The sequence below is a fragment of the Bemisia tabaci genome, chromosome 4 (assembly GCF_918797505.1).
Source record: "Bemisia tabaci chromosome 4, PGI_BMITA_v3".
Lineage (NCBI taxonomy): Eukaryota > Metazoa > Arthropoda > Insecta > Hemiptera > Aleyrodidae > Bemisia > Bemisia tabaci.
In genome coordinates this window covers 34,151,244-34,177,119 of record NC_092796.1, presented here as the reverse complement: position 1 = coordinate 34,177,119, position 25,876 = coordinate 34,151,244, and the positions used below count along the sequence as shown (strand labels likewise).

General features: G+C 40.2%; 2 protein-coding genes across 7 annotated transcripts in view; one reads left to right on the top strand and one right to left on the bottom strand.

The window, feature by feature from the left end:
- LOC109032280 (uncharacterized) overlaps positions 1-25,876 on the top strand; it is a 67,232-nt gene that overhangs the window by 23,241 nt on the left and 18,115 nt on the right. For 4 of the 6 annotated variants that reach the window (XM_072299734.1, XM_072299735.1, XM_072299733.1 and 1 more), the window contains 3 exons: positions 6,020-6,257; positions 22,719-22,789; positions 23,751-23,851. In XM_072299734.1, coding sequence (XP_072155835.1) covers positions 6,134-6,257; positions 22,719-22,789; positions 23,751-23,851 — 296 coding nt within the window. In that variant the 5' untranslated portion in view covers positions 6,020-6,133. Of the gene's footprint in view, positions 1-4,832; positions 5,211-6,019; positions 6,258-22,718; positions 22,790-23,750; positions 23,852-25,876 lie in introns of those variants that run through there. The other 2 variants (XM_072299732.1, XM_072299736.1) reach the window with 2 other exon arrangements.
- On the bottom strand, positions 8,199-12,797 carry LOC109032550 (cuticle protein 7). Its single transcript, XM_019044775.2, has 2 exons — positions 12,237-12,797; positions 8,199-9,451 (listed from the first exon to the last, which is right to left on the bottom strand). Exon 1 carries the CDS (start codon positions 12,578-12,580, stop codon positions 12,257-12,259), a length of 324 nt encoding a protein of 107 aa, XP_018900320.2. The 5' UTR covers positions 12,581-12,797; the 3' UTR covers positions 8,199-9,451; positions 12,237-12,256.

Sequence of the window (25,876 nt, the reverse complement as noted above, 5' to 3'; positions counted from 1 at the left end):
TCATCTGCCCCCTCAAAAAAAAATTTATAGATGTTTTGAATGCAACAATTCGAAAGTTTTTGGTGCTGAAAGTAAACAAAAAGGCGCAATTATTCTGCAGAAATTGATGGAAAATCTCCATCATAAGAGCTTCATAATGCGTCAAAATAGATTTAAAATTTCAAAAATTTCCCGGGGGAGGGCCCCCGGACCCCTCCCGCCCCTGTGCTAGGGGCCCGGGCCAGAAAATTGGTAGCATGGCCCGAGATGGGATGTGGCGGGCCTGAACATATGTGCGCCATTAGTTTCCATACGCAGATGAGGGTTCTTACGTATGATCCATGGATTGTAGTTCCTTATTACATAATGCAGTATATCTATATTGTGCCTTATTTAGACTACATTTTCACTGAAAAAATGCGCTTGAATCAAGTACGATGGTTCTTGAATTTGTCGCTAAGATTTTTTTCATCTTGATTTAAGCTGAATTTTTCTTGATACAAGAAAAATAATGCTTAGGTTAGGTAAGCGGCAAAATTCTTGATTTAAGAGAATATACTTATCGGCGGCAAATTTAAGATACTTTTTTTTCCAGTAACAATTAGAATCCACAATTTCTTGCTCGGTTCAGAAACAACGTATGCACAATTAGTTTCCCTATACATATGCGTATTAACGGATGAACCAGAAATTGTTTTTCCTATATAATTTCAAAATAAGGTCCATTTGTGCCTTATGAGACCTTCTATCCCTGCCTTTGGAAATATACCTTCTGTAATTCTGTGCTTCATTCCTTCTGTAATTATATTCTCAGTGTCTGAGAAACATGGCAACCCAGATAGCGTGCGTGATAGGCACAATTGATTGGAGGCTGAGTGAGGCGGGGCCGAGCAATGAGTAAGCGCACATGGGTTGGCGATGGGGGCGGGGGGAGGGGGGTCGAACAGTGACACTCGCGAAACATGCAGCGTGACGGTGATTACGAATCCCGAGGGATTGCCCCCGACTATTTCTCATGATAAAACTCTAATGATATCACTCTGAGCTTTCTTTCGCATTCTCGCTGATAAACACACTTTGCGGAGGAAAAATTAAAGAATATTTGGACTCATTTTGCTATTAGGAGCTTCAGCTTCTGGCTCATCCGTAAAAACACCTATGTGCAAAGAGAGACTAATGGTACATATGTTGTTTCTAAGCTGACAATGGGCCAAAAATTGAGTTCAAAATTACAAAATGCAGTCCAGTTCGTTAACCGTAAGTTCATTTCAACAAACCAAAGTCTCAGTGCGGCGCGCCGCGCCGATTCGAGCAACTTCGATCGATACGGGACATTTCTCACGCAATCCAAAGTTTTATGGTTTGTAGAACTGAATCTTTCGTTCACCGAACTGGATTTCAGTTCTGGTGAGTGAAGCGGTCGGTTGGCTCGACTGATGGTTCAAACCTCCGAATCGGAAAGCGTCTATTAAACTATCGAGTGTGCGTAACCGAGCTTTATTTCTATTTCCGTTCGAGGGGTTTTTCTTAAGCCTGTTAGATTAAACCGAGCCAGAAATTCGAGTTCCTTATTGCAAAATGTAGATAATTTGGATTTCCATTTCCAATCAGGAACTATCATTTCTGGCTCATCCGTAAAAACATTTATGGACATAGGGGAAACCAATGATACGTGCGTTGTTTCTAAAACGAGCCAGAAATTGTAGTTCTGAATCGCAAAATGTAATCCATTTGGCCGCGAATTTAACTGGAATCTGCGTAAGGGCATTTCACGTTGCTTGATTTTCTCTCGTCTTTTATTTTTTTAACGGATAGTTTAAGCGCCTATCTAACGTTTTGAAAATTGTTGTTAATTTACTGTAAATTTAAGAAGAATAAACTCACAAAATTACAAGTCTCAGTGTTGTTTACTTTTCTGGTCAAAAAGTAAAATATTACATAAAATTAAACAACGTTAAGTCTGATGCAGTTACGCTAAAGTCGCCCAAATCCGTCCATTTGCGAATCCTACCCTGTGCCCGACGCCCGATAGTCCGAGCGTAAGCCCAGCGACGTCTACTGACATACACTTCAGAGGAGTTTTATTCGACACCAGGAGCTAAACGATTTTCATTTCGCCTTCAATTTTTAAGGTAGGCCAAAAAGCATCCTCCGCGCAGCAATAGTTATATCTATTCGAGGGTTTGAGCCCTTCGTTGTCTTCAAGTATTGCCTTGCGACAGCGAATTATATGTTCGACTCCAACCTGACGATAAATTCTCGCCGTGCTTCTTTACACATAATTGATATTACATAAATAATGTAAACAAATATGTCACTCCCGACTTTTTTGGAGGGAGGCATCTCTAGTGCACACGCAGAGAACGCTGCTGATTTTAGTCTTCTTCTTCTTCTTCTTCTTCTTCTTCTTCTAACTTCTGACTAGGGCAGAGACCCTGTTTGTCTAGCCTCTATATTAGTATATAAATATGATAAATAAAATATCAATAAATATCATATATGAGATTTCAGTCTCATTGTCAGTTAGAATTTCACCTGACATGGAATTCGGCGATCTTCGGAGCGCGTGAAGTCATGCAGGTTTTTCTTTAAATTTATTCCCTTGATACCTGGCAACGCTGGGAAGAAAGCACCCTAAGTTCACAACGTTTCGAGTACAATGAGGACCAGTACCAGGCACGCCCAAAGTGAACGCGTTCGTTCAATTACTAATTTTAAGTCGTTTATTTCCGGTTATTGGTTTGCCCCTCTTCTTTCCTCACTTCGAGCCGCCTTGCAAAGAAAAATAAAAAAACGAGTGGAGTTTTCTTTTTTAAATATGCTAGGAGGTCCGCCCCTTGGCCGCTACGCATAGACAAAAAAGGGAGGTGTTTGCATCTTGAGGTTTTTTTACCCTGTGACGTAGGTCGGTACAACCTGGCCAGCGAAATCCGAAGTATGAAAAACGGACCATAATGTCCCATTTTTAGCTTAAATCAACTCATGATGATTTCAAGAACTTTTTATAGAATGACTTTTTTCCGTAACTTACACCATTTCCAAGAAAATCGACGATAAAAGTCGCTGTGCCGACCTACGTCATCAAAAAAATTCCAAGATGCCCGAAATGCAAACACCTCCTTTTTTTTCTCTGTGGCCGCTACGCGCCCCCAGAGGCTGCTTCGCGGCCAGCGAAATCATCGAGATCTCCCGGACGAATAAATTGAAATTGCCGAAGTTGGATTTGAACTCCCCTTCCTCACCTCAGCCCATGGACCGTCTTACTTCCCTTCCTTATCCCGTCCATCGTGCGTTTTAAAGATGATTTTATTAGAATAGAGAGGCTATCCAACCGTTTAACTCTTTTCTCACCTTTTTATGATACCTCAACCTGTGATGCCTAATCGCCCTGGTAAAAATTGGCAGTAGAATCTGTGTTCCAAAATACCATAGACCTACAGCCGACTGTAAGATTTCCAATAGCTTCTATAGCCGGCAACACAATTTCTTATAGCCTTTTATAGCCGATGGCGAGTAAGCAACAGTCTGACGATAAAGTGTATGCTAAACGTTACTAATTACGGATGCTAGGACTTAGTGAGTTTTTGGACTACCGCTCTCTTTTTGGGTCGAAGTATCTTGATTTATTTTGCGAGGAAAGCTCCGTACTTTTGAAGGATGCCTGCCATTCCTAATCTGTTGGAGCGCCTTCAATTTCGTACGATACTGTGCAATATCTCTAGTGTGAAATAGTTGCTTCAAGCGCCGTGGTACGCTGCGGCGAGGCGCGGCGGGCGGGCAACCAGCGCGAAACTCGCATTGGCGCCTACAAACCTAACAGGGATACTTCACGCATTGCGCAATGCGTGAAGTATCCCTGTTAGGTTTGTAGGCGCCAGTGTGCCGCCGCTCCGCTTTGTGTTAGGCTCTAATATTTAATCTCGCGGAGTCAGCGTTGTTCATCTCATGACTTTGAAATGTTTGCACACTCTGTATGGATTATTCTCATTTTAATTGATGAAAACAAATATGTAGTGAAGGAAAATATAATGCGCGTTTTGTAAATATTATGGTGATTCCGTACAAACTTGCGGATTTACGAAGCACACGAATTTCTACACAATTTCTTATAGCCCTTTATAGCCGATGGCGAAAAAGCAACAGCCAGGCGATAAAGTGTAAAGCCCGGCGATAGGAACTATAGCCCGGCTGTATAATTTTTTATCGCTTCGTGTAGCCCGGCCGTATGATTTTTTTCCACTTTCTACAGCCAGCTACATGATTTTCTATCGCCTTCTTCAGTCGGCTATAAGAACTCCGTATTTTGAAACGCATCTCCTATCGCCAATTTTTACCAGGGCGAGCCGGTGCGACACAAACGAGAAGTTGATGGTTATGGTGCGAAACTACTTATTTCAGTCGCCGTGTTAAAAAATCTTAGATCCTAGTTTATTTTTTCAAAGAGAAACAAGTTAACATTATAGTTTGAAAATATAGAATATTCTGGTAACAGAGCAGATAAAGCAATGAAATTTTCACGAAATTACGTTGACTATTTTTCCAAGGAAAAAATGAAATATGACGGGAGGTCTGTAACGTCGCAAACGGAGATATGTGGTCTCGCATTTTGGTCATCGAAGTGCCATGTAGTTTCAATTACCCATTGCCACCATAAATTTTCCGCGCGATCTATATACATACTGCAAATGACGTTTAGATTAATTTTGAGTTTCGGGGAATTTTTAGCTGGAGAGCCTCCTGCTGGCAGATTACGCGGATAAAATAAGTTTGGATCATCGGATGATAGCTGGGCGAAGTAGATAAGATAATGGAAGTTACTAACCGCTTGCGCTTGCACGAATTACTGTGCCCCGACAGTCGAGCAGTCCTCAACCGCTCGTGAACCTGGACGAAAATAAGTGAAAACGCAAGTGTCTAGCTCAAGTCGCGGCGCTGTTTGACAACACATACTTTCCGTGTTTATTCATAGCCTACATGTGTTTGAGTACCGGGCCACCAACAAATAGAGGTCTTTATCTACCGTACGTATGCCAGTGCGCGTGTCCTTCGTTTTAATTGCGTCATTCGGGTATGGTTATTTTTTCGTTGTGTTAACGGTGCATTAACACAGTTCGGAACACCCTAAGTCAACGACAAGATTTTTCTGACTTTTGTTTGAAACTCTGATATTTTTCCTCCATCACTTTTATCCTGGAAATTAAATGAAAACGACCCCGTCAAAGGCGTAAACGGTAAGGCATCGTCCTTATTGCGAATTACGCTGAAATGTGCAAATTCAGGTGCTTACATCACCAATCACATTAACTAACAGTAAGCCTCGGTCTCTCTGGAAAAATAACTGAAACCAACACATTGGCGTGTTCAGATATATTTTACAATGTTGTCTTGCTTTTCTTTACTGAACGTACTCAATCGGCTTTCTGGCGTATTTATTTGACAAGAAGGAATGTGCCATCGGAAATGTGTATACCGAGTCTACAGAAAAGTTTTGATTGATTGGGTGCTTAAAAATATTTCGTCCTTGGACCAATAGTTCGGACTTTGAGCGATTTGCATGCTTTTGAAAATGGGTCATCGACCTTTTTTATATCTATCAGTTGGGCTACATTTTGCGAGTAGGTACTTCATTTCTGCCTCATTCCAGAAACAACACACATGCCTTTCGTTTAATTATTCAGATATGTGCTTTTATGTGTGAGTCAGAAATAGAGTTTCTTATTGCTCAATGCAGTTCAGGTTCATAGCAAGACTCAGACATTACACTTGTCCCAGTCGCGAGGCATGAATGATGGATCATCGATATTTCCCCAATTGAGCTGTGTAAAGAATCGATTATTAGGGTGTTCGCTGCGAACACCCTAATAATCGATCCTTTTCCATATGTTTAAATGGTAGATCAATCGATATATCGCAGAGCACGCACGCACTGACTTGTCCCCGTCCCTCCCATGTTGACCTAAAAATCTGTCGTTTTGCATGGCCAATATTTTGGACTCTGAATATTTTTATAAATTATAATTTTTCTTTCTCTTTTTTGCAGGTGAACTTTTGAGGAGGGCCAAGGAAACCGTGACTAGGCCAATGATCCTGCTCGTCTGCAACCACGACCACAGGACGAGGCGGCCTTTGGAGTTCGGCAGCGGCCGCCGACGCGATGGCCTCGGGAGGTGAGACCGCCCTCCGAAGATCCCTTCTAAGGGCCGTCAAACACCGCCGCAATGGATCCGCCATGGGCCCGCTCCGAAAGCGCCACTGTTTCATATTCCTCTGTTCACTCGGTAAGAATACCTAAGAGCTACATTTCGAGGGCGAAGGAACAATGCCACCTAACTGACAATTTTGGCAAAAATGAGTTAGCGACTTCGTCGCATTCCACAGTGTAACATACGCAAACTGATGGTTTTAGTTTTTTCCAATTCTGTAGGGAAGCGCTGTAATGACGCTGTAAGGTATCATAAAAAGCACATCTAACCTTAAAATTACAAAAAATGGCCAAGTTTTCTCTTCGTTCTGCAATATCGTCAGCTTGCAGATAGGTGGTATTGTTCGTTAGCCATCAATATCATTGTTGTATCATTAAGTACCAATTGGACAGCGTTTCGCAGAAAGGAACCAAGCCACATCAGGTATAAATCTGGTGCGCCAAATTTCACTGGACAATTTAATTTTTCACAAGAGAACGTTTGTGCGGGTTCCTTTGAAAATTTTAAGGAATTTTCTTCGCACTGTGCAGATAATTCACTGAAATTTGCATAAAAATCCGTACACTCATTTTCATGTAAACTATGAAAATGCCCAATTTAATTTGATAATATGATGTGACTTGGTTTCTTTCTGCTTAACGCGTTCCAACTGAGCTATTTGACATTATTTTGATTTGTAAATTCAAAAATTCTGCTCACGAAAAAACAAGTCTCCTTGAGACAAATCGCGCTCTAAACGTTACTCTATCAGCCTCTGCTGTATGAAAAGATGGGTTCGGCTTAGCTGTAGTATACGAGTAAGCAGAGGCTTTATTCTCAGGTTTGTTAACTTCAGTTAGGTAATTGCCTCAAGCATGTAGTTGGCATATGTATTGTCACTTTCATTCTTACTCATTCATTGTACCCAGTTTACAACAAAATTGGAACGTTAAGTATGGATTATCGGATTTCTTATTTGCACAGCAATTATCAGTTCGGATATCAAAAATGAAGAATGGTTCCCTGTTATAAATGTAATATTTAGAATGTCCTTTAAGTGGTGCACCACTTACCGCGGGCTTCTTTATCTTCCTAATTAGTGCGCGCTCTCTACAGCTACACATTGAGCATTAATGTTTCTTGGGCTCACTTGTGATATCTAAATATATTAACTTCAGTAAGTAGTTACGTGGGCTTATACATACCAAAAGAAAAAAAACCCAACAATGTTTTGAATAAACACGGTCTAGTTTGAAGGAGACTGGCTCAGATATTGTATCTTCTTTGGCTTGCCTATAATTTGGTTTTTGGTTCAATAGGTCACCACATACTTTTTGCAAATTTATGTGAAAAAATATGATTCCCTTGCAATTTGTGACAAACCTCGTTTAAGATATTGAAAAAGTATTCATTGACGAAAATTTGTTGTTTTAGCAAAGCGAGAAATTACCCCAGAGTAAAAGGAGCAGCAGGGTGGTAAAAAAGCGTTAGGTCCATGGGAATGAAGCCCATCATTTGGATCGAGCTTAAGAGAGACGCACCAAGTTCCATTTTGGGAAAAAAGGAGTAGGGATTAATTTTGAATTAAACTGGTACATTTTTTCATGTCAAAAATGCGAAGTCGAAAAAAATATTTTGCACGTGGAAATTCCTTTAATGTTGTCCATGAAATTGGATTTGGCAAAGGCATGGATAACTTCAAACCTATTTTTCTCGGTTCAAATATGACGCGGCTTGGTGCATTCCTGTTGAACTCACGATCAGTCCATTTTGACGTATTTCTACTAAACGGAATGATGTGCATTGAGACATGAGCCCCGAGGCCCATAAGAATATATGCATAACAAGGCTCACGTCATGATGTATATTGCACATAGTTCTGTTTGACAGAAATACATCCATTTTATTTTACCAATGTTACATAAATGTGTCAAAATTTCCACGAAATGGAAAATCAGCTTTTCCATTATTTTGATTAACACAAAAACGGAATGAATACGACAAAATAATACGGTTCGATTGATATGCTACACCCCTCAATCAAGACTGAAAATAAATTCAAGCAATGGACGGAAATAATTGAGCAAATGAGTTGTATTTGGTAAATTTAAGAGACTTAACAAAATGGTAACAAACAATCGTGGCTAAAAGTCGCATTGCATAAGTACAAAACAGGCAAGATTGATTTTGGTAACGTTTCTAAGTGTAATCTACTTTTTGTCTTGAAATAATTAAACATGGAAGTGGAACTAATAATATACATGAAACGGATACTGGACGATTTCAATCGAGAGAATGGTAATTAAGCGTGACGCAGTGATACCTATATAAAATTCATAATCTCTTACGAGGCAGTGCAATCCTATCGTGCTAAAGAAAAACGCCGCATGGGCAATCGAGTGTTGCCAAATTTCTCCCGAGGAAGCACGTCTTTTTCGAGAAAATTATGAATGTTTCTCCTCGAAATTTTCAGATACTCTAGATGAAAGTGCGAATCAAATCCTCTGAAAATCTGGAAGAGATATTTTCACGAGTTTTTCAGAGAATTCGCATTTTATCAAATGAAATTTGGCAACATCTAGATTCATACGGCGTACTTACTGAGCACGGCAGAATCAGTCTGTAATTTACAGGACTGTGATATCATGCAATTTTTTCTCCTGGTAATTACAAGCAAAAGTGGTTGTTCCAATCTCTAATTGGTTTCGGGCAGTTAGATACACTTTTCAGGAAAACGAGATCGTGCTAGGAAATTCTCAGTTATGTCCCACTTCGAAAAACGCCTTTGAATGTCTCTCAGTCATTATTTTCACAAGAAAGAACTTTCGTATACTGAAGCACCTGCTGGAATTATTTTAGGAACTTGCGGCGTTTATGACTCCGCCGCCGGGAGCATATAAGTAAGTGCAAGAAAGGAACTTTATAATGAACTAGTAAACAAGGTACAAACTTAAGAATTCTGATACGTGTTTCTTAACCAGAATTAAACGCAGAACACAAAGTTGAGTTGAATTTACGCCTCAAAAAGCATCAAACATCTTGGTTAAGAGTTAATTTTAGTAATTTTCGTCGCGCGAATCGTATTTTACGTAAAACTTTGGATGAGAAACATGTATCAAAATGCTTAAATTCGTACCTTGTCTGCTAGTCCATTCGCACAGAATGATAGTTCATCTATGGAGGAACGCAAGGTGACCTCCAACTTTAAAGATGACTATGAAAAAGGAATCCTCCGAAGTCCTGTCGTTGACGTTAATCAGGGGTTTCCAATGCGCCTTCGTGTTCTCACGCTGCAACATTAAAATTTCAAGTGTTAGATTTCGAATGCATTGGTGGCTTTTTTCTTCAAAATGTCCGAAGATTTCGTCAAACGAATTCTTCACGGTTCCATCTCTAAGTTGGAAAAACTGAACGCGTGATTCATGAGAAAATCTAACATCAAACGCTCGTCGCAAAAAGGTCAATTGGAATTCTCTAACGAAATAATGAGGATAAGTTTCAGTAAAATATATTTATCAAAAAAATGAAATATATATTTTTTTACATTTTTAGAGAGTATTGCAATTTATTTGCATATTACAACGCCAAAAAAATTCACAAATATTTTTAGAATATCAGTATAGATCTTGTACTTAAGTAGATATGAGCAGATATCATCAAACATATTTTTCACGATTGTAGACTTTTAAGTTGAAAAAAAGTGAGCGCCGAAGTTACTTCAGATAATCTTATGTCAGTCGCAGTCGCAAATGAAACAAAATCTGCAACGATTCAGGGCCGGATTTACTTAATTGCCGCCCATGGGCCGCCTGTATTTTGCCGCCCCCTTCTGATTCGTTTTGAAACATCAATAGAGACCATCAAGTGAACTTGCCGGAGGGGGAGGGGGGGTTGCATAAAACGCGTTTACTCTTGTTGGGCACATTTTTTGTGAAAGCCGTGTCAATACTATAGCAAAATTTCACGAAACTTTGCCCGAAAGTTAAGTTCCGGTAAACTTATCTTTGTGTGCGGACAAGGCCTTCCATGTATGAGAAATGAACGAAAAAATTATGAAAGTACAAACATAAATGTGGTTTAATAACTTTAACCTCCACCGTCGCGCCGCGCCGCGCCGACCGCACTCTGTTTGGCACAATGCGTGAAGTATTCCGACAGTCGTGTAGGCGCCATGCGTTTCACGTCGACCGCTGCGCTGCTGACCGCATTGTGTTTTGATGCAATGCGTGAAGTATTCATGCGGTCTTGTAGGCGCTAATATGCCGACTGCCGCGCCGAGGCGAGGGTTTCTCCTTTTCATCTCAAGTCCTCGTCATCATTGCTCTCTGCACCGCGCCGCTCTAGGACAAGTTGCGTGTTTGGTTTCTCTCTTAACTCGACTAATTAAAGATCCTGTCTCTTGTATCACCAAAATACGACAAAATTAGAAATTACTATACTCTCAGGAGATGAGAGATTTTCTCGCCTCTTCTCGTTTTCCGAATCCGATTTTTCTTATACATATATTTCAAAAAATTGCAAAATTGCCGCCCCCTAAATCCGGCCCTGCAACGATGAAGATGTAGTGCAGTGTAGTACAAATATATTTAAGTATATAAAATACATCTTCAGCATCAAAGTATTTCACCTCCTAAAATTCGTTCTTAACTAACTTCTAGGACTATAATTGTCGAGAGTTTTGAAAATTTTCTTGATGTATTCTTTTCATTGAGAGAAAAATCACTAAATAAGTTTTAAATAAAGACGTTTAATAGCTTTTCCTTTCCCATGCATAAAATGAAGTATGACAAGAGGTTTGCAACCCCTTGAAGCAAGACACACATTTCTGCAGTTTCACTATAGACTCAGTATTCATCGTTGTTCCAGAAACAACTTCTTGCCTCGAAAATATTCCATTCATATTTTCATCGTGACTGAGGGAGATTTGAGGAGGCTTTTGAAGCGGATTATGAAAGAGGGCAGTTTTTTCAATGTAAACATTAAAAAGTATAACTTAAAGAATAGATTTTTGCAATGGGTCTTTACTGATTTGCCACTGGAAAAATCACAAAATTCAGAGGAAAGAATATTGAGGATTTTGCAAAGATCGAGGTAGGTTCAGACGTACACTAGGATTTTTTCCTTTGCAACTTGCAGAATGTGCAGCGGGAAATCATTGTAATCCCTTGACAGGATTTATAACCAAAGTTATATTATTAAATTTAATTCGCGGCTGGTAAAAATTGTCTGTTTTGTGAAGGTATGCAGAAAGCTCCCTTTAACCTCACTCAATTAAAATATAGACGTATTTATGCCAAAAGGAACTAAAGCCTATTTGTATAAACAAGCGCCATCTGGTTTACATTGTCATTGAGAGAGGAGGTTTAAAAGAGTCTTTTGTATCCCTTCATCAAAGGGACGATTTTTACGAGCCCCGAAAAAACCTTGAGAATACAACGTTGGAAGTAGATATTTTCGAGAGATTAAAAATATTTGCCACTGCTAATTATGCAAAATACGAGAGAAAAAAAATCCATTAATTTTTATGGAATTTTACTGAAGTGCCTATCAAAATGAAAATCATTTGAGGGGCTTGGAGGACAAGGCACATTAGTTCAGTATTTGAAAACATTGAGATATTCATGATCTTTAGTAAAAATAGTTTGAGAAAATATTCTGTGAAAAATTCACAACTTAAATCCAACTTTAAAGCATCCACAAGCTAGTTTAAACTTCCTTTCCGCCATGAGGCTCCATGTAAATTTGAAACGTATTTCTTAAAATACACTGGAAAAAAAAGTCGCTTGGATCTAGAGTCCAGACTCTTAAAAACATTGACAAGAAAAAATACTCTTGTTTCAAGCAGACTTTTTGCTTGAATCAAGAGGAAATCCGCCTAAATCAAGATGCTTGGCTCCTCAATTCAAGAAAAAGTCGGATTGAATCAAGAGTATTTTTTCTTGTCAATGTTTTTAAGAGTCTGGACTCTAGATCCAAGCGTCTTTTTTTTCCAGTGTAGCAAAAACTGCACTTATGAAAGCCAAGCCTCTCATTTTTGCATCACCCCACCTCCTTCAAAACCAAAAACAGACTTACCGCACGGCACCGGAGCCCTCTCAGTGGTATTCCTTGCGGGAAACATGGGCGTGGAAGCCGGTCTTGTGGTCCGCGTTGTACTTGACGGTCCTGATGTGTCCGTCTGGCTCGACGAGGGAGTACTCGCCGTGGACGGTGTCGCCGTGCCGGGACTCGTGCTGGTGCTTGATGTCGCCGGTGTGCTTGTCGTGGACGGCGTAGTGGAACTCGTAGTGGGCCGGCTCGTGGTGGTAGTGGTGGTCCTCGTGGTGGCCCCCGTCGCCACCGTCGTCGCCGAAGTACTGCCCGGCCACCAGGGCGAGGGTCAGCGAACACGCTAAGAGGAAGACACACGGACGGAACATCGCGGAATGGGGGATCGTGGTTGCTTTGTGCTGGTGAGGAGGTAACGGACTGCGGGGAGAGCGAGGTGGTCGCCGGGTTTTATACCCGCTCCGCCGCCGGACGTCGGATGGACGTCGGGATGTCTGCCGATCGTGGAATCTCCGCGAGGATGAGTGAAAGTTCCGTTGCCAGCTTTTGAGAGGAAATTGCGACGGTGGAGTCGAGGGGCTTGGAGGACAAGGCGCATAAGTGCAGTTTTTGAAAAAAAATGAGATATTAAAGATTTCAATAAAACTAGTCATAATGCATATTCTGTGAAAAATTCGCTCTCAAATTCCAGTTTCTAAGCATAAAAAGTCAGTTTGAACTTTTTGTCCGCCGCAAGGATCCATGTAATTTCGAAACTTCAAACATGTATTTCTCGAAATAGCAAGAATTACACTTATGCGCCTTGTCCTCCAAGCCCTTAATTGTGGTGAAAATTGTCTGTAATTTTGGAGGTTAGGTCATAGAGCTTTTAGGACCCAAAAATGGCAGCCAACCTATGCACTCAAATGTTCTGAAAAAGCATGTAAGGGTGGTCATTGTCTAGAATTTCCTAGAGAAAATAACCCTACAAGATTTTCCATTGTGCCGGAAAATCCACCCCTCTTGGAAAAATGGGAGCCGGGCCACTCCCAGAAATTTCTCTACAGCCGTGCCTATGATGGAAGAGGGGCACCGGGACTCTTGCACACTGAGGAAAAAGTTAGGTCCAGAATATATCAATTTTTCAGCTGAAGTAATCGAAGTTTTTGGGTACAAAAACTGAACTTTGGTCCTGGCTTGGAACTGACCAACAGTTAGTTCCAATAACCGAAAACTCCAGTTACCAGAACCGAAAAAGTTCGGTGCTACGTTCAATATCTGAAGCTGAGCTTTTCCTCTCAGTCTGAGACCCCTTTAGTGGGGTAACAATAATACGAAGGATAAGAGTTAGACCAAAAATGGCGCAAGGGGTTGCAACAGCTGCGCATCGTTTTTCGCCCCTTTTCTGTGCTCCCGGTGGAATAAACCATAACTCAGCCATAATGTATTCCTCCGAAGTAACAGGCACTTTGTATACATGGACAAAACTGCCACGCTAAGGAAGAATGGCGCATCAGCTTTCAGAAGTTGCCAAATTTCCTTCGCAAATGACGAATTTTCGGGGAAATTTATAAATGTTTTTTTTTTTTTTTCTTTCAAAATATTTTAGATAATATTGCTCTTAATTTACCCTAAAAACTCTTAAAATCTTGAGGAAAAATCCATAACTTTTTACAAAAATAAATGTATTCCAGAAGGAAACTTGGCAACGTTTGAATACCCATACGGCGTTTTTATCTAGCATGACATAAGACCTAATGGACCTTAAATGGACGTATTTATGCTAAAAGGAACTATGTCATACGCAAACCTTATGCACATAGTTCCTTTTAGCATAAATACGTCCAAATCACTGATGTGATACTACTTACTACCTGATGGCTCATGTAGGTATTCATAAGCAACCATGAAACATCGCATCGATATAACGGGTTGAAGCGGGATATCGATAGCCAAAGTATGAAACAACGTATCTTTATTGTGCTGTTTCAAAATCTAATCTCCTTTTTTGTGTTCTTAAAGAGGAACAAACCACCTATGTAGCTTAATGATTAAACAGAATATTCTGCTGACGGAGGAGAAAAATGGAGGTAGTTTTCCAGAAATCACGTTTACAAGTTTTACAAAGAAAAAACAAAATAAAACCGGAAGTCTGCAACGTCGCAAACGGAGATACGTGGTTTCACACTTCGGCCATTGAATGTGCCTAAAATTTTCCGGCTGAAATCTTTCCGGGTTAGGCTTGAGGAACACACACCTGCGCATGTATTGTTTAGTTTCGTCTCGTTAATAACAGCTTTCTCACCATGTGCAGTGCATCTAACATCGCCTATCTGGTCGTATTCATGCTAAAAGGAACTATGTTACACGCAATCCCTATGCGTATAGTTCCTTTTAGCATAAATATGTTCATCTGACGAAAGGGCTCATCTCAATTTGCACTTGAGCCCAGCCTCACCTATAAATCCATGCTTTTTGGGGCTCATGTGCAATCGAGATACGCCTTTTAGCCAGAGGGGCAACGATAATGCAAAGCTAACGGGGAACAGCCCGGCAACAGCTAAATTGAAGAGACTCGAAGTGTGATCCTCGATCAGTATCCGTTGATGATACAGATTACTAGAGCTTTCGCAGCTTCACGTGTCTGCGTTTCCTTTTATTACTCCTTGTACAAATTGTATCATCATAAATAGCCACTGCTGCCAAACGGTACATCGCTTCCTTGGGGGATGACGCCTTTCTTTCCTCGCGGCTTCCTCAAATCAAAATTGTGAGTTCAAGTCTAAATGGAGAATTTGCAGGTGTGTGAAATTTGATGCATTTCGTGTCTAGTGGAAACTACTAAAGGATATCCGTGGTTCATAAATTATTGGAGAGGATAAGACAGAATGATTTAATCCGCTGGAATTCATGCGTTTAAATGGGAAATGCCCTCAAATGACGTCACAAGGTGGTGCGTTTATTATCATTTTTGGATCTATTTTAATACTATTTTCCATATCAGAAAAAATCATGAAAAATACAACGAAGTCAGCTCTTTGAGCACTCTTAGTAAAGCAATAAAACATTTGCATGCAAATTCTGCATTGTTGATAAGGGGTTTTCCAGCGAAATCTGCGCTCAGTAGCGCTACCGCATTAGTGCGCCTTCAATTTTACGAGGTATGCCACCCGAGCTCCTAAGAGTCGAATAGTGGTATGACCCAACCGAACCCAAGCTGGTCATGAAACGACGAATTTGTGCAGCTCCTGGTAGAGGTAGTTTGTGGATTTTGTGTTGGTAGCAATAGGTGCTAGAAAAGATATGACAGAATGATTTAATCTGCTGGAATCCATGCGTTTATATGGAAAATGTCTTAAGATGACGTCACTACGGGGTGCATTTTCTCAGTTATTGATCTATTTTAAAATTAATTTCTAAATCAGGAAAAATTATTCAAAATACGCCGAAATCAGCTCTTTGAGCACTCTCAGGTAAAGTAATAAAACATTCGCGTGGAAATTCTCGATTATTGATACGGGGTTTTTTCCTAGCGTAAACTTTGCTCAGCGATGCCACCGCTTTGGTGCGCCTTCAATTTTACGAGGTATGCCACCCGAGCTCCTAAGAGTCGAAATAGTGGTATGACCCAACCGAACCTAAGCTGGTCATGAAATGACGGATTTGCGCAGCTCCTGCTAGAGGTAGTTTGTGGATTTTGTGTTGGTAGCAATAGGTGCTAGAGAAGATATGACAGAATGATTTAATCTGCTGGAATCCATGCGTTTGTACGGAAAATGTCTTAAGATGACGTCACTACGGGGTGCATTTTCTCAGTTATTGATCTATTTTAAAATTAATTTCCAAATCAGGAAAAATTATTCAAAATACGCCGAAATCAGCTCTTTGAGCACTCTCAGGTAGAGTACCTGTATAGGGAGAGTACCGACAGATCTGAAACTCCGAAAGTCCATCAGGCCTTCACCGATGCCTCCGCGAATAAAGTTAGGGCCCAAAAGGGCAGCCAACCTATGAATTTCAATTATCCAGAGCGATTTACTGATACTATTGTTACGAACCGTCCTTTATTAAGCACGTGTTTGACTCAGTTTTTGCATAAATTTACTCAATTTCGTGGACTAGAACGCTCATTTCTGTACATTCTTGGCCATCTTGGTTAGAATTGGAATCTGCAGACTGGCAGTGAAATTTTGTACGTTAGAAGTTGGTTAGAAGGGTGGCTGCACTTTTGGGCCCTAAGCCCTCCATGAACCGATCTGTCGGTACTCTCCCTATACAGGTACTCTACTCTCAGGTAAAGTAATAAAACATTTGCGTGGAAATTCTCGATTATTGATACGGGGTTTTTTCCCAGCGTAAACTTCGCTCAGCGATGCCACCGCTTTGGTGCGCCTTCAATTTTACGAGGTAAACCACCCGAGCTCCCACGAGTCGAAATAGTGGTATGACCCAACCGAACCTAAGCTGGTCATGAAACGACGGATTTGTGCAGCTCTTGCTGAAGGTAGCTCGTGAATTTTGTGTTGGTTGCAATAGTCGCTTTTCCTCTCCTTCTTTTTGTTTTCATGGACCAGTGGGATACTTTTAAATTAGCCTCAAGTCATACAAAGTAACACGCTTGACCTATTAAATAAATTGGGCGCATAGTAGCGAACGACCCTCTTCTTTTGCTCGCAGTGTCTTCAAATCAAACATGTGATTTTAAGTCGGAATTATTGTCGATAAGGGGTTTTTTCCAGCGATATCTTCGCTCAGTAATGCTATCGCTTCGGTGTGCATACAATTATACGAGGTATGAAAAAACGAAAGAACGATAGTTCGGTGTTGGATAAGCGCAGCAATTGTTAGACAATTGGCTGAATTATTTATAGATACAAAGTAAATGTTTCAAACTCAGTGTTCAAACTTTCAAGGCTCATAGTCACAAGAGTGAAGCCTAGTGCTCACGAAGCTGAAAAAATTGAAATTGAGGAAAATTGAATTTAATTGTGAAAAATTACATCGAGTGTTATACGTAATGAAAATTCAAAACTAATTTGGGTTGAATATATGGAGTTTTTGAAGTCAAACATTTTGCGAAGTTTACTTTGAGACAGGCTTTGTTGAGTATTATCAATCTCTTAATTTTTCAATGTGTAATATTTTTTGCATCAATCTTCCATTACATGCCAAAAATGAACTTTAGAAAACAACTTCGATGAGACGTATTATTAGCTACGGCTTAAAGCTTAATTCCGACAACCGAATTTGACGTTGTTTTCAAAATTATGAGCGTTTAAAGGCTCTTTGCCGTAAAGAGAAAAAAAAAAATATTGCGGCTTATAGATAGATTGGATGAAGTTACCAACTACTTTCTCACTGCTTGTATTAAATTTCCCGACAGGGTCCTCAGTCCTTGGTATAGGGTCAATGAAACTAATCAAGGCACATTCATCCCGAAAATTAAGGATTGTAGCAAAACCAGCGGGAGATGACGTCGGGACCCCATTCTGGATGGACTCCAATGCCTTTAATTAATATTTCATGTTTTCCAAAAGCCTGCGGCTACACTTCATCCGCTCATTCGGCCTCCTAATTATGGACCTCTCGACAAAGTGCAAATTCCAGCACTATGATACATGTTTTCGCATCAAAATTTAACGCAGAGCATGATTCGTGTGAGGTTCTATATTGAAAGAAACCCCAAACTGAGATACTAACATTCTTCGATGCATAATAAATTCAAACTATCCGCTCATAAAAATTTGAAAAAAATGAGTAATTCCTGGATCTGTATACAGTACTCTTTCTCAAAATGACAGAGCAGCTCTAAAAATGAATATCTCAAACTCACACTAAAGAAGTTACAGTAAATTGAGTGTAGGGATGGGAGTAAAGAAATGATTCGACCAAAAGATGGATTTTTTACCAGAAAAATCGATCAAATCGAACCCTGATTGATTGACTGAATCTACTTTTACTAACTCTATGCAATTTTGTAATTTTTGAGAATGTTTGGTAGTTTTCATAAGTCATATCTTATTTTTATAATATTCTATCGGTAAATTTAAAGTTCCCGAGGAGGGATCAAGACAAAAAAAATTAAAAAAAAAAACGATCTTTAAAAATCGAGTGTTACGCCTGAATTGATTTGACTTCAATCGATTTTAGACCGAAATCGATTTTCCGGAAAAGTGGATTTCTCATCCTACCCCTCCAACCCTAGATGAGTGTTTCTCTCAGCCACCCTAGTGTTTGCATCCCCCTGCAATCGCAGTCGGAGAGCGCAGTGCCGTCGTGTTAACACAAGTGTGTTGATCACACTGAAAAAACATTAAAGGCGTTTTTACCAAGGTCCGTTGGTACCTTTACCATCTCACTTTTTTTTTACCAATTATTGGTAATTTTACCAGGGCAAACTGGTAAGCTTACCTAAAAACCGGTATTTTTACTGTTTTTTCAGGTAAGAATACCACTTTTATTGGTGATCAATTCCCGGTAACTTTGTCACTTTATCTCGGTAATTCTACCACAGTCGATAAAAAATATTGGCGTTTTTACCAAGGTCCAGTAAAATTACCGAGAAAGTTCAATAATTTTACCGAGATTTCTCGGTAAAATTACCAATTCCATAAATGGTAATTTTACCAAGAAAAAACTGGGATCAAATAGAACCCTGAATTCTTGGTAATTTTACCCTTTTCTTAGTAAATACACCGAGATTTTTTTTCAGTGCAGTGTCGGGACGGAAGACTCGCGTGCTCCAGATCGAGGTGCGCGCGCGCCGCACGCGTCATAACTCATATTCGCCTCCCTCTGTGGCTCCAGAGCCGATGAATAATTGAGTGGATCGCGCATCCAGTCCAACTCCAGTGCCCACTGCACACATTAGATAATGAGTAATTAATGATTAACGCATCTCGCTCGCTGCCCTCAGCGGACGGAACTCGCCGAGGAACGGGCACAGCAGACCCCCCCCCCCCCTCCATCTCCCCTCGCTCGTTCCTTCGTGTGTAACGAGAAAATTCACGTCAATAATGTAGGGACACATCACATGCAAACGAGCCGGGGTGGAAGATCTGCAGCCTTGATTTCAATCCATAAATGACGTAGTGCAGTTAAGAGGAAAGAGGGTCCAGGACTACCCGACAAAATCATACAGTACAATATTGTGCGGATTCCTTCGAAGATATTAAGGAATTTGCTTCGCACTATCCAGAAAATTCACTGAAAGCTCAAAAATTCGCCCAACCGTTTTCATGTAATGCATTAAATTGCTCAATTAAATTTGGCAATAGCTGATATTATGAGGGCTTGGTTCCTTTCTGCTGAGCTCGGTCCAAATAGACAGGCAGGGGCAGATTAGCCCGCAAGGCTTGGGGGTGATCCTGATCCCCTCTCTCCCCCACAAATTTGGACATAATGACCTTTTAAAGGTCCCTTTTGGCAGATTTTTGGGGCCCTAACCAGCGTTTTTAAGGCATCATGCAAAGCCTGCCAGGGACTTTATGAACCTACAGCTTGCTCTTCCTCCTCAGGAGAGGCCCCAAATCTTCTTTGTGAAGGGCGAGGGCGGGGTGGGGGGGAGGGGCGTTTCCTAGGAAATTGTGAAAGTTTGCTAGGGCGCGAGAGCTAGAGAGGGAAATGGATAGATATCGCAAGAAGCAAGGATTGGTACGTCTCGAGACACAACGTTGATAAAAAAAAAATTGAAAATTTGAGCGGCGGTCAGAAATTCTGTGTGTGATAATCAATAAGATGTCATTCTTTATTTTCCTCTGCGACAAGAATGCTCGTATCCTTCATTTTTTTGGGCTGGCATAGCCGCTCCACCAGGAAAAAAGCCATACATAGTATTTGAACTCATCAATGGTACTTATTCCACTATCGCCGAGTAATTCATATACTTTTCCCTGCCACAGACATCCTCTATATCGACGGATTCTAGCAATCAACTTTCCCATTCCTCTAGAATCCACGGAGCAAATATGAGGTTCTCAATCTCACTCAGTAAGTTGTTGCGCGGTGAATCCGTTGATGCATGCAGAAAATTTCAAAATGTACACACGCGAAGGAAGAGAAACACTTCGTTGGTGATCGCCATAAGCTGTGAACTTATGGCTTTATTCGTAGTCGTTTTTCCCACTACACAGCTCCTTTCCATAGAGAACCATATCAACGGTGTAACTCCCAAATCACGTATCTCGGTTTGCGACGTTGCAGACTTCTTTTTATATTTATTTTTTTAAATAGGAAACTACTCAACATCATTTTTATGAAACTTACGTGATTTTTCTTCTCTTAGCGAGAGATATCTTCAAGGGTTAATATTGATTTGTTCTCCTTTTGAAAAATAAAATAGAGGCGGAGATTTTGAAACATCGCAAACGAGATAAGTAGTTTGGGAATTTCACTGTCGATACGGTTTACGTTGTGATGAAGGGAGGTTTAAGGACATTTTTAACATAGCATCATGAAAAGGGTAATTCGACTTATTCCTGTCAAACGGAACTACGTGCATTATGACGTCAGCCCAGTTATGCATATATTCTTATGGGTCTCAGGGCTCGTGTCTGATCGTCGTCCCGTTTGGCAGAAATACGTCCAATTCTTGCAAACCTCGAGTAAAATTCTAGAGTATAACTTTGGAAATGCTTACTTAAAACGGAATACAATGATTTACGACGGACAAAAAGTACAAAATACAAAAAAAATTATACTGCGAATTTTGTCAATTTTAAGGTAGGATCGCACCAACTAAAAAACTCGTCAAAATCGTGGAAATTTTTCGATCCATATTTTGTCCTTTTTGCGATGACAAATCATTCTGATCCCATGCTAGGATCCATTTCCAAAGTTACACCCCTGAAGTTTACTCAAAAAGATCCCACTGCAAAATATACCATCACTGGAAAAAAAAAAAAAAAAAAAAAAAAAAAACATCGAATCTAGAGTCCAGACTCTTGAAAACATTGACAAGAAAAAATACTCTTGATTCAATCAGGTTTTTGCTTAAATCAAAAGGAAATCCGCTCAAATTAAGAGGCTTGGTTCTTGATTTAAGCAAAAATCCGATTGAATCAAGAGTATTTTTCTTGTCAATGTTTTAAGAGTCTGGACTCTAGATCCACTATGTTTTTTCCCCCAGTGATAAATCGAAAAAAAATAGCTGATTTTGCAAATTTTACAGTAGTTCCACACGCCTACGCCTTTTTTAAAATCGGTCGGAATCAAGGCCTTCTTGTAGACCTTCCTTAACCTTACTTCAAACCATAGGTACGGGACTTTATTAGAAGAAGGCTGGTTGAAGAACGACTATCAACTTGGTCCCGCGCCCTGGGTGGTTAATATTCATATATTCTCTTTTACTGAAATAACCAATTTTTTTTCCTACATGGCAACCGCAGTGTACCCGGCAGCAGGTTACATTTCTTTCTTAGACTGCGTTGCTCTAATTATATCATTATGCGCCATCAAAGCGTTCATGCATACAAACCGGCTCGGCATTTTCGCATTCTTCGGGCCACGCTTCTTAATAACGCGTTAACCGCTTACGTTCGTGAAACGTAAGAGTTTACGTCGCGTCGTCGCCGCGTCATGTCAGCACCTATTCCGTCGTAAGTAAAATCTCCAGCCAGAGGGGTGTAAGTTCAGTTTAGGATACGGAATCAGTCACCGCCATTTTACATTTCCTCATTTTTTTCTCGTGATGTTTTAACAAGAAAATTGACCTCCTAAATGCCTTCGAACTTCTTCTGAATTTACCCAGGATTCTGAAGCATGTCCTTACTCATTTTTAAGTTTCTGTGTAGCTTCGTCTTCTTTTTCCAAAATCAAATATCAAATAAAATTAGGCAACGTCTGATTCAGGTAAGCTGATTCCGGTTAAAACAGAGGCGGATCCAGAAATTTGGCAACACCGGATTTCCTCCATTTAAACCTATGTTAAACAATCACTACCAAAATTCTGAAACTCTTCACCTCTCTTAATTTAAAAATCTAAATCGTATATACCCCCATCTTCAAAATTCTCTGTAAAGACGTTAATAGCCTGTGACGCTGAAGGTTTTAAAATATATTAACTAACCAACTACCTATTCTTGCCGGAGCACCTGGTCCCTCTAAGAATCGATAGATTTCCATAGGTTTAAATGGAAAAAAGCAACGTTGCCAAGTTGCTGGATCCGCCAATGGGTTAAAATCTTCCAAAGTCCTTTGGTGACGACTGTTAACAAAAAAAAAAAAAAAAAAAAAAAAACTTAACTTTAAAAATCTCGTAAATTTTAAAAGGGCAATTTTTACTAATCTTTAAAACATATCATTTAAAATATTCATAACTTCCCCCAAAAAATACAATTATCTAAATAAATTTGAAAAAATCGACGATGCAGCGAGTGAAAAATGTTGATTTTCAGTTTCCGATGATAATGTTTCGCGCGAATGTATCTCAGCGCTCCAAATGTACTTTAAGTTGTTGCTGCCTATATTTCTTCATCTTGATTTGACTCATCTCATAAGTACTGAATTTTGGTATTTGTTTCTTTGTTTCAGCAATCGTGACAATATACCACGTCCAGAAAGAAATATTCCGTCCAAGACTAGAAAGACTGGTGTATTACGAGGTTAGTAAACAAAAACTAGTCCATAAAATCTTCTCATGAAGGAACGAGGGGGCAGGAGAGGCGGTTTATACGAAGTAATCATATTATTTTGATGTCAGGTTAAATACGTAAGAAACTTCTTTTCAGTGGCAAGGAAAACTCTTGGATACTTTTCTCCCAACTTTCAGAGAAGTTTCAGTCGCGATTTGATTTTTAAAGTTTTAAAAATTTCAAGGAAAAATATTCAGGACTTCCTTCAAAAATGAATATTTGATCAGAGGAAATTTGGCAACTCATAAAGGCTCATACGACGTTTTTCCTCAACACGGCAGTGTAGATAAGAAGAAGAGTATCGTTGTCTTTTAGAATATTGACGATCAGGGCCCATGCCGAATAAGTTTACGCATTTTTAGACTGTGACAGACAATCCGCCATTTTGATTCTTGCATTCACTCTCAATGCTAAACTCCCAGGTAGCATTTTTCAACGGAAAAATTGCGATTTGTTGCGATTTTGTCGGCGATAAAATCGTTAAGATCATTAACATCTGAGCGATTATCCTCGATCTTGTTGCAATAAAATCGCGATGTTACTGCCCGGCAATTTATCGCAATATTATCACAACGAAAATCGCGATATATGGCGATTTAGTCTCGATTTTATCGACGAAAATTGATCGCGATTTTATTGAACAAAATATTGCGATGCATAGCGATTTAATCGCCATAAAATCGCAATTTTTCATTCGATAATATTGCGATAAATTGCCACCGATAAAATCGCTATTTATCGCGATCACTGCTACTTGGGCTGACGTCACCTGATCTTCTTCGCAGTCTAGTAGTGCGTGAACTTATTCAGCGTGGATTCAGCAAGTATCAAATGATTCAAAGAAGGCTTGTGATTTTAATTTTTTCCAAAAATTTGATAGCCTTAAGTAAGTTGCCGTGCTCTTTTCTCCTAAAATTTGTTGTTTTTTCAGGGCACCGAGTCACCGGAGGAAAGCGTAACCTGCCGATTTCCAATTTTACATCCGTTCGAGAAGTCCATCCTTCACTTAATAAGTGTGGCCCCACCCGTAAGGTCAGTTCGTAGAATTACCTGTAGCCAATATGACATGAGCCCTGTCGTGCATATCTTCTCATAGATCTCATAGGGTTCATGTCAGAATGGATTTACTTGCTTTTGATTTGAATACGTCCATATTACCTCATGAACAAGAGTAAAACATATCGAAGGCTAAGTGCGAAACTGCTTATCGTTTTCGACGTCGCAGACTTCCTGTCATACAGAGGCGGATCCAGCAATTTGGTAACATTGGATTCCCTCCATTTAAACCTATGTTAAATAATCGATTCCTGTCAGAGCATCTGGCCCCTCCAAGAATCGATACATTTCCATAGGTTTAAATGGAGAAAAACAGTGTTGCCAGTTCGCTGAATCCGCCAATGCTGTCATACTTCATTAAAACTTGTCAACTTAATTTCTTGAAAACGTCCTTGATTTTTATTCTTGAGTAGCAGATCTCTTGTAAAAATCTCAAGCTATAAAGTTGTCTTATTTCTCCTCGAAAAAATAAAATATAAGCGGACATTTTGAAACCCCGCAATGGAGGTACGCGGCTTCGCACTGTAGCCATTGATATCAGTCAATTCCAAATGGAGAATTTACACACAAAAATTTTATTTCTTCATCTGAGAGTACTAAATGAGCTGAGTTCGCGGCATTTTTCATACTTTTTGTCTGAAATGGGAAATAGTAGAAAAAATAATTCAAAGTGAGAAAATGTGCCGCCGCGTTAAGTCACCTGGCGGCATTGTATTTTAACAAGCACATGTATTTTAACAGATTCGGTTACTTTGTCTTATTTCCTCCAATAATAATAATTAATGGGCTTGGAAAACAAGGCGCATAAGTGCTATTTGAAGAAATATGAGTTTGAAGTTTCAAAGGAGGGGTTGCGATTTGGGCCGAAATCGGCCCCTCCACGGAATTGGATAATTTTTGGATATTTGGCAGTTGACGGTGCATATATGATGGAAATAATCGAGTTTTGCCGATACTCACGTTTTTGGCTGCGAAACAGGGGCCTAAACATGGCTCCGTGGCCGAAAATAGCTGAAATTTCGCGTTTTTCGCGGTTCTACCTCAGATTTTGACCTGGGCCCAAAGACGACGGATGATGAGCTTTGAATATGGTGTCTGGGACACCTAGACACGTAACATACTTGAATATGATCAACCGTCGGCTTTTGGGCCCAACCTCAAAATCGAACTTTTCCAACTTTTCAGTCCGAAATAGTTGAAAAGTGCTGTTTGTCCAACGTTCTATTCAGGTTCTGGACTGAACCCAGAACTTGCCTTCGAATACAGAGAATGGATTCATATCTTCTTGCTATATTGTCTGTCACAAGTCACTTGAATGACTGCGAAAAGTGAGTTTCGTACTATTTCACGTATAGGTTAACTTGTGAACTCCAGATTCCTTGATCGCTTCCTTGAGCTCTCCAGTGCTTGGTAATAATCCATACAGGATGTGCAAACATTTCAAAGTCATGAGTTGAATAACGCTGACTCCGCCAGATTAAATATTAGAACCTAACGCAAAGCGGAACGGCGACGCACAGGCGCCTACAAACCTAACAGGGATACTTCACGCATTGCGCAACGCGTGAAGTATCCCTGTTAGGTTTGTAGGCGCCAGTGCGCGTTTCGCGCTGGCTGCCCGCCTGCCGCACCACAGCGTGCCACGGCGCTTGAAGCAACTATTTCACACCAGAGGTATTGCACAGTATCATACGAAACTGAAGGCGCTCTAATATATTAGGAATGGCAGGCATCCATCGCAAAAGTACGGAGCTTTCCTCGCAAAATAAATCAAGATGCTACGGCCCAAAAAGAGAACAGTGGTCCAAAAACTCACTAAGTCCTAGCATCCGTAATTAGTGACATTTAGCATAGACTTTATCGCCTGGCCGTGAGTTGCTTAATCGCCATCGGCTATAAAAGGCTAGAAGAAATTGTGTAGCCGGCTATAGAAGCTATTGGAAATCTTATAGCCGGCCATAGGTCTGTGGTATTTTGGAACACAGATTCTACTGCCAATTT

Bases quoted from the DNA above. Each gene is read 5' to 3' on its own strand.
- LOC109032550 (XM_019044775.2), bottom strand. From the start codon at position 12,580: ATGTTCCGTCCGTGTGTCTTCCTCTTAGCGTGTTCGCTGACCCTCGCC.